The 8147-nt window shown below is 44.0% G+C and overlaps 1 protein-coding gene across 3 annotated transcripts in view; it reads right to left on the bottom strand.

Moving 5' to 3' along the window:
- Positions 1 to 429: 429 nt before the first annotated feature.
- The window catches only part of LOC106945718 (huntingtin-interacting protein 1), a 61484-nt gene continuing 53766 nt past the window's right edge, over positions 430 to 8147 (bottom strand). For all 3 annotated transcript variants that reach the window (XM_015029607.1, XM_015029608.1, XM_015029609.1), the window contains 14 exons: positions 7637 to 7831; positions 7408 to 7555; positions 7241 to 7327; positions 5916 to 6023; positions 5001 to 5137; positions 4813 to 4923; positions 4650 to 4708; positions 3893 to 3986; positions 3088 to 3188; positions 2751 to 2856; positions 2494 to 2617; positions 2299 to 2360; positions 1497 to 1614; positions 430 to 1389 (listed from right to left, as the gene is read on the bottom strand). In XM_015029607.1, coding sequence (XP_014885093.1) covers positions 1379 to 1389; positions 1497 to 1614; positions 2299 to 2360; positions 2494 to 2617; positions 2751 to 2856; positions 3088 to 3188; positions 3893 to 3986; positions 4650 to 4708; positions 4813 to 4923; positions 5001 to 5137; positions 5916 to 6023; positions 7241 to 7327; positions 7408 to 7555; positions 7637 to 7831 — 1461 coding nt within the window. In that variant the 3' untranslated portion in view covers positions 430 to 1378. The remainder of the gene's footprint in view (positions 1390 to 1496; positions 1615 to 2298; positions 2361 to 2493; positions 2618 to 2750; positions 2857 to 3087; positions 3189 to 3892; positions 3987 to 4649; positions 4709 to 4812; positions 4924 to 5000; positions 5138 to 5915; positions 6024 to 7240; positions 7328 to 7407; positions 7556 to 7636; positions 7832 to 8147) is intronic.

Below are 8147 nucleotides of genomic sequence, written 5' to 3'. Positions count from 1 at the left end.
TATTTTTCTTCCGACTACCTCGCTGTTTTCTCTTTACGTGGAAGAAAAATTATCTAATTCAAACCAAGCAGCGTCTGTTAAAAAGAACAAAAAAACAAAAGCCCAACAGCATCTAGTGAGGCTGAGCGTTAAGACACAGAATCATCGTTGGCGTGAACACACAGGAGGAAGGTAAAAAGGTGTTGGCTAGAATCGCGAAAGAGAAACCACAAAATAAAGCGCCTGCTCTTCTTGGAGAGTCCAACTTAAAGAGTCGCTTCATTAGTCTGAGCAGAGAGACGCATGGGAACAAAAGGCGCGTGGCGTTCAGGTGCACCGGATCTTTGTGTAGAAAGAAAAGCAAACAGTTCTTTGCGACAGCAAATGGCTTGGAGTTTATGCCCACAGCTACACGGTCTTAAGGAATCCGTTAATGCACCGACGTTTTTGTACTGTGGAGGTGATGAAATGTTTGAAAACAAATGCTTCTTGTGCAGATTCCTCTAAATGATCAGAAAGTTCCTGAAGACGCGCTTCGTCTCTTCACGTGATTGGATCCCAGATCTGAACCGATGCAATTAAATGTCAATGAAATATCAAACTTTGTATCATTCCGATTTATAAATACATTGCAAAAAAAAAAAGAAAACGTCTTGTTAGTGTTTTGTGCAGCAACCTCCACCTCCGACGACGGACAATCCACACCCTCATTATGAGGGTGTGGATTGTCCGTATATAGTCGGCATTATGCCGATTATATTTTATCCGGTACAGTAAAAATAAAGTGGAGGGATGAGAGTCGTTCAGCTTAACAGTCCTGGTCGTTATAATGGCGAGGACGTGGAAGGCAGGAAGCCCGGAAGCCGAACGGACTTTAAGTCACAGTGAGAACAGAAGAGGAAGAAAACTGGGGAGCAACCGCGTGGAGGAAGCTCCTTCAGCTGATTCAGCTCGTGACGTAGCACACGCGCATCGGTGGACAGAAGAGCAAGCACAGCAGCCAAGCTACATGGAGACACTGTGATCCACCCCTGCTCTCCGAGAGTTTGGGCCCCTTGTGCTCGTGTCCTGTGCGACTCCTCGATGCTGCGCAGTCATTTAAAACGGGGGACTGGAGACAAACGGAGTGTTGCAGCGGAGAAGTGAGGCGGCGCTCCTCCATCCTGACCCCCGCCTGCTGCCGGAGCACCTCCGTGAATCTGGCTGGGGTGTACGAAGAAGCGAGAGGGATTGGAAAAAGAAGAAGAAGAAGCAGCACCTTTTCATTTGGCTTGGATATAACAAGCAGATAAATGTGAGGGAAGGCAGAAAATAAAACAGAGAAGCGTGTCTATAAATAAGAGGGGGAGAGGAGAAGGTCTTCGGGTGGAGGCGGAGGAAGAAGAAGAAGAGGGGGGTTTCATCCCGTGCCTGCAGAGGAGGAAGAGGAAGAATTTCAAACATTTAAGCCACATTACTTCCAGGAATCTTCCCAGGAATGTGGTTCCCCCCTTGTGTTGCGTTTTCTTTTTAATCACCTTCCTCTTCCTCGCCCCAGCCCTCTGCTACACCTGCCAGCTCGTAATGCTTCTTCCTCAGCTCGCCCAGACGCTCCCGTTCCTTCTGCAGACGGGTCTCCAGCTCCAGAACCAGAACCTAAAGACAAACAGGATTTCTTTAGCAATTCAGCGCTTGGGTTTTTAGCAGTTAGAACAACAACAAAAAAGTGTTAGGAACCTTACAGATTTCTTTCTTATTGCAAGTAGAAATGACAAGAACTTCAGAAGGGATTTTTATTTCAGCCACTTTGGAGGGTTTTCAAGCATTGAAGTCATGGCGCAAGATCTCACGTCTAGACTTTGACTAGGCCACTCTAAAACTTTCATTCTGTTGGGTTTTTTGTGTTGTTTTTGAGCCATCCTGAGGTGAATCTCCTCATCAGTTTTCTGCTACTTAAAAATTGCTACAGAAAGTTTTTGTTGCTTAATAAAAGAAATCAGAATTTGAAAACGTCTCTCGCATTTACTCAGGTTACTTTTGGATTATATTAACATTTGTTTGAGCTGAAACATTTAAGTGTGGGAAAAAAAACAGAAAAGAAATCTGTTAAGGGGTAAAGAATAATTGTATGATGTTTTTGTAAGATTTTATTGAATTAATGTACTGAATTATTCAGCTCAAGCAAGTTTATGGAAAATTACCTCTTTTTTTTGATGCAGTTTTTGCTGAAAACTGCATCAACAACAGGAATGCTTACTTTTCTGTTAAATAAAAGCAATCGGATCGTGTCAAATTTCTGTTTTGATTTTTCCTGAGTGTGTCAGTTTTACTCAAGGTTACCTGTGCGTCCATCTCTTGTCGCTTGATCTGGGTCAGAGTCATGCTGGAGAAGTCCATCGTTTCTAGACGCACATTTAAACAAATTAAAACTGAACATTTTCTCCAATTTGTGACATTTATTTAAAAAAAAAAAAAAAGAATAACTTCATAAAAAGCAAGCAGGTGAGAAACGGCGTCATTAGGATGACTTCTCACCTGTATCTTCAATCTGGGATTTCCCAGACTTGGTGGAGGCCACAACAGTGGCGGTTGCCTGGGTGACGCCGCGGGACGCCTGCTGCAGTCGGTGCAGGTTAGCGCTGTCTTTATCTGCCTTCACCTACAGGAGAGGAGAGGCAATATTGACAACCACCAACAAGAATCCAAATGTGAAAAGCAAAAAACAAAAAAAGAAAAAAAAAAAAAAAAAAAAGTGAAGAAAGCAGGACAAAAAGGAAGTTTTGACTGTTTACCTTTGAAGCAGCCACTAGCTGTGCCGTGCTAGCAGCGATTTCATGGGAGCACACCATCAGCTCCTCAAACTTCCCTTTTCCCTGCACCACCATGTCGGCAGCGTCACTTGGAACCAAACAACTAAATTAGCTCAAAATGAACTAGAGGACGCTTTAAGAGCACATTGGTGACACCAGAGGGATATACACGAGGTTAAACATTAAACACACTCGTAAAATGATCTAAATACGTTAGTTTCGTTATACACTGAATGAGCTTCTGCATATTTAGGAGTCTCAGAACGAGGCCAGCGGCCCACACTGCCGACTGAGCAGACAGAAGTCTTTTCATACTTACACCATGACCGTGGCGCCCCATCCAACCGCTTTGGAGGCAGAGATCAGGCCCTCCGTCCAGCGGGAGTTCTTCGCGTAAAATTCCTTCATGGAGGCCGCCCCCTGGTGGACAGAAAAGCAAAAGCAGCTACACAGTGAAACATTCATCACCTCATTTACTCTCAGGCAAAGGAACAGCCTACAATTAAACGTAATTCAATTAAAATTAATTCACATATATTGCAGCAAATGCAAAAAATTAGAGTCCATTAAAATTTGCTGCTGCCATTTGGTCTTATTTTAAACATAATTTAACATCCTGATGGCTATTTAAACCAGGGTTCCTTTAAAATTTTAAATTCAGAACCTATAGTTTCCATTCGGATTCACAGATTTAAAAACGGTTCAAAATAATTCAGCACAAATTACACTGCAATCAACTTTACACTGCAATCTGTGATCAGCTGTCCTGATCTAGGGTTGGATTGCTTCAAGCTACTGATTGAGTGTGTGATCGGGGAGAGGAATGATGCTAGAAAAGTTTCAGGAAATTATCAGTTTATTTACTTTGAATGAGAGCTCTACTAGAAGTGGGTTCAAAGCCCAGAACAAACAACAAGTTGGACAAAACCCTAAGTTATGATCCAACAAATGTAAATGATGTCTAATTATAAATAAATGTAACGACCTCTTTTCAGGCATTTCAATTTGGATTTTTTCTTCAAAACTTTAATATAAAATTATGTGTGGAAACTTTTCTTAATCGCACAAATGCTTGGAAAACAACAAAATTAAAATTCCATACAACCGAGCCCCGTAAAACTCACCCTGCCACTCTCCACAATGTCCCTTTGCAGATCTTTCGAAGACAAAATAAGCTCCTTGATCGCCTGCATCAGCTCTGTGCAGGAAGCCAGGATCCTGCAGGGGGCGACAGAGCACAGAACATGAACGGCGTTGGAGAAACACTCTAGATTAAAACGCCAGTGAGGGATGCAGCAGAATTACTCGATTTGAAGGAAGGAAGAATAAAAAAAAAATGTGTCAGTTCGCCCAGTGTTGCTAGACACAACTGATGCGTAGCTGTAGTTCTTATTATCTCTTTAATATTGACACTTTTAGTTTACAAAAAATTTAGGTAGTTTTTTTTGCTGCAACCTTAGAAGAATGTTTTTAAAACTACTTTAACTAGTTTAAGTGTTTCTGGTCTTGTTCAGCTCAATCAGTTGAGATAGTCTCATATTTTTCAGTAGTTTTTTTTTTTTTTTTTTTTCCAACTCTCCCATCATAGTTTTGACGAGTTACAGGATCTAAGCTAATAATACACAACTAAATGAACCCAGGTAGTTTTAGCCGTTTTGATACAATGTTGCACTCTGAGCAATAATTTGGGTGCTGAAGCCATTTACTCAGAGGTAAAATGTGATTAAAAGGTTTCAGGCCAGAGGGCCTAATGACTGACTTTTACTCCCAGCTCACGATGAGCTCTGCATGAATCCAGTCATGTCTCAGGGCCCCACAGTTTATTGAAAGAGAAATCAACTCCCAGCAGGCTCGGCGATCTTCCTCTGATCTGAGACTTACCTCTCGTTGACCTCCATCTTGATTCCTGTATCGACCGCTCGGGACTTGTTCAGCATTTCCTGTCGGGACACAGAGGCACAGGGGAGGGGAAAAACAAAGACATTTTCCAGTCGGTACCGTTCGGAAGTGAATCGGGGGTGGCTGACGAGGCGGAGCCATTCACCTCTATCCTGGCGGCTGCGGACTCCACGGCGGCCGAAGTGGCAGCCATTTCCTGCTCCACCAGATCTCCCAGCTCCCCCTGCTGCAGCTCCAGACCCCGCGGGCGCAGCTTCTGGAGACGAGAACGAGACACGTATAGCGACGCACGGCTGATCAGATCAGACGCTCGATAATTGGAGCGACTCGGACCTCCGCCGTGGTCAGGATGGCCTCCAGAGACGCCCTCAGCTTGCTGCCGTCGGCTGACGCAAGGGCGTCCCGCTGCTTCATCTGGCCCAGCAGAGCCAGAGCTTCTGACCCGCACGTCTTCACGCTCTCCGACAGCGCTGCAGAGAGAACAGAAACATGCAGGACGGACGGGTTAATGTTTCGGGAACGAAAGAAGCAGCAGAAATCCTGACATGATGAATGCAGACGGCACCATGCTGGTTTCATTCAGCTTTTTATCCTCCGTTCACTTAATTGTGTCAGTTAATGATGAACTGATCATTCGGCCAGACAGACTGCTGATCGGCTTCTCAAATAGTAAAAAATAAAAAATTTTGCATTAAATATAAACCAGCTCTTATGTTTCAAATGTTCAACAAATATTTGGCAGCTGAGGGAGAGACACAGTTTAACTGTTTGTACAATACGGAGGAGTGAGTGGGGCAGATTTATGGAACGGGACGAGTGAGGAGTTGACGTAAACCCTAAACGGAAGCAGTTTCACAAAACGATAGACATTTTTGGTAAAAAAGAAAAAAAAAAAAACATGGAGGAGGAGTTGTACTGATGATAGAAGCTGAAGAAATCATTATGTTGCGTCAATATGTTTATTCACTCAAAGCACATTTCATCACTAACGTGCAAAAGCATCGTCTTGTAAAAATTCATCTACATGAAAGAGACGAGGAGCAGGAAGCAGAAAAACCTCATAAAACCCTCAATTACAAAATAAATCTTTGTTTTCATATAAAATTAAGAATAGAACTTTATATATCCTCCTCACTGTTAACTTAAAATTGTATAAGACTTGATTGTTTTTTTCTTGCACATCAATCATACCATCCGACTCTCACACCTGCAACACACACACACACACACACACACACACACACCTACCGTCTGCTTGCTCCACAGGAACCATGTGGGAGGTGGCGCTGCCCTGAACGATGGTGTCGCCCACCAGGTGGCCACACTGGGTCACCACTCGCACCAGCTCCAACACGGCTGCACGATGTATGCAGAGGGGGAGGGGGGGGGACAAAAAAAACACCAATAAATAATATTTATTTCAAAGTCCATATTTGTGCAGCATTAGGATTAGAAAAGCATGCAATTGTAATACTACTGCCATTATTGCTTAAAACTGCAATGGAACACGACTAACGCACATTTTCATTCTTTTACTCTTGAACTTTTTGGTGTTTTCAGAAAATTGTTTGTACATCTACAGTCGTTCTGAGTTTGTGGATGTTGCTTGGTTGGCTAGCATGAGCCAACTTCGAGAAATCAACATTTTTTTAACCCAAGCCCCCTTAAGGCCACAGCATGTTACTTTTGTACTTTTTTTACTTTTTTTTGTTAACATATTTGTTAAAACTGTCACAACAGACAAATCTGCAAATATCGAGCTCCTCTGCCTTCAGAAAACACCCAAACTAGTCAGAAACAACCAATCAGAGTCAGGAGGAGGGTCTTAGCGCCATCAATCACATCACATGTACATGCTGCTCACACCCTGAACCTTGCTCTTTACTACACTTACAGCTGGTGCACCACAACAGAGTCTGTCATGAATACTCAGGTTAGTTAGCTTGTCTACCAATGACAACAGATAGAGTTTTCCTGGAAAGGCAAGTTTTTTTTTCTGGCTTTAGCACATTGAGCAGCGCTTACAAGAACATGACTGACAGCACTAAGACCTTCCTCTTGGATCCAATTGGTTGTTTTTGACCGGGAGCGGTGGATTTTTGCAGATGGCTGTGGAATCACAGAAAGGAGGAAGAGGAGATCAATATGTTCACAGATCATTTGTCTCATAAAGTCAGGACATAGTGACGGTTTTATTAAATATTTAAAAACATTTTTTTTTCTCTATAAAAGTTACATACTGCAGCTTTAAGTAGCTCTGTAAAATTACAATCCAACATGGAGTGAAGCTCTTTTTTTTTCCATAATGAAAATGTCATGGATGGATAGATGAATTTCAAATGGATAAATGAAATGATTTATTAATGGATGGATGAATTAAATACATTTTCAATGCAGGCACGGATCAATTGATGGGTGAATAAATGAACAAACGAATGGATGGAGAAACAAGGAGACGTACTCAAGGATGGATGAGAGATTATTAGACTGGGACGGCACTGGAAAACCAAACCTGCTTTCAGAAGCTGAAATTAACCCCCGACAAAAAGCAGTTGGCACTTTCAGCTCCTCACCTGTGTTGTCGGCCAAGAAGGCCTCTCTGGCGCTCTGCAGCCGCTCCACGGAGTCCAAAGAGGCTTGGCATCTAGACACAAGGTAGTCTGCGGAGATGGACGGACACAATGAGAGCCTGTCCGCGACGAGTGACTGAGCCGGCTGCCGAGCGCCGCATGAACCTGACCTGCAGAGCTGGTGCAGCTGATGTGTGCCGGGTCGTCTATCTGAGCTAAAGAGTCCTGGATGATCCGCTCCGCCTCCTCCACGGCTCCCTGCAGGCTGGACCAGCGTGCCGCCACCAGCTGACTCTCCAGCGCCTGCTCCCTGCTCTCCTGTGGTTAGAGGTAAATATTTGACTGGGCCCCATTAGCGACGTGACACGACGCTGCCGGTTCACCAGAGCAACCCCTGACCTTCTCGTTGAGCTGATTCTGCAGGGCCTCGGCCGTCTTCACTCCGCTTTCCCGCTCGGTCGCCAGAGAGCTCTGAACTCGCTGGAGCTCCTCCCCCTGGACCGCGAGCTCCGCCTCCACCTTTGACAGAGTCTGCACCAGCTCCGCTTTCTCGGACTCCAGGGCAACCAGCTGCGTGCCGAGCACTTCGCTCGACTGCATCCAGGAAGGGAAAGAAGGCGACAGATTGGTGATTTTCACGCGGGAGGACAGATGATATGTAGCCGACGGAGAACACCAGCATGTGGTCCGACCTCACTTTGAAAACACACTTTATCCAGGGTTTTTGCCGGTCTCACAAACTCAAATTTAAGACCTTTTTAAGACCACTACGAATGGAATTTAAGACCCAAATCTCCACAGAAACATGAAAACTTCATCCGGACAGCTGGCGACTCAAAAAAAAAAAAAAAAAAAAAAAAGACTGCAAAAAAAAATTTTTTAGAAAAAAATAGGGAGCGGGGAAAAAAAA

The sequence above is a fragment of the Poecilia latipinna genome, unplaced genomic scaffold (assembly GCF_001443285.1).
Source record: "Poecilia latipinna isolate Pla-1442-1.1 unplaced genomic scaffold, P_latipinna-1.0 Scaffold157, whole genome shotgun sequence".
NCBI classification, from domain to species: domain Eukaryota; kingdom Metazoa; phylum Chordata; class Actinopteri; order Cyprinodontiformes; family Poeciliidae; genus Poecilia; species Poecilia latipinna.
Note: the sequence above shows the minus strand (reverse complement) of the source record. Positions and strands in the feature narration are given on the sequence as shown.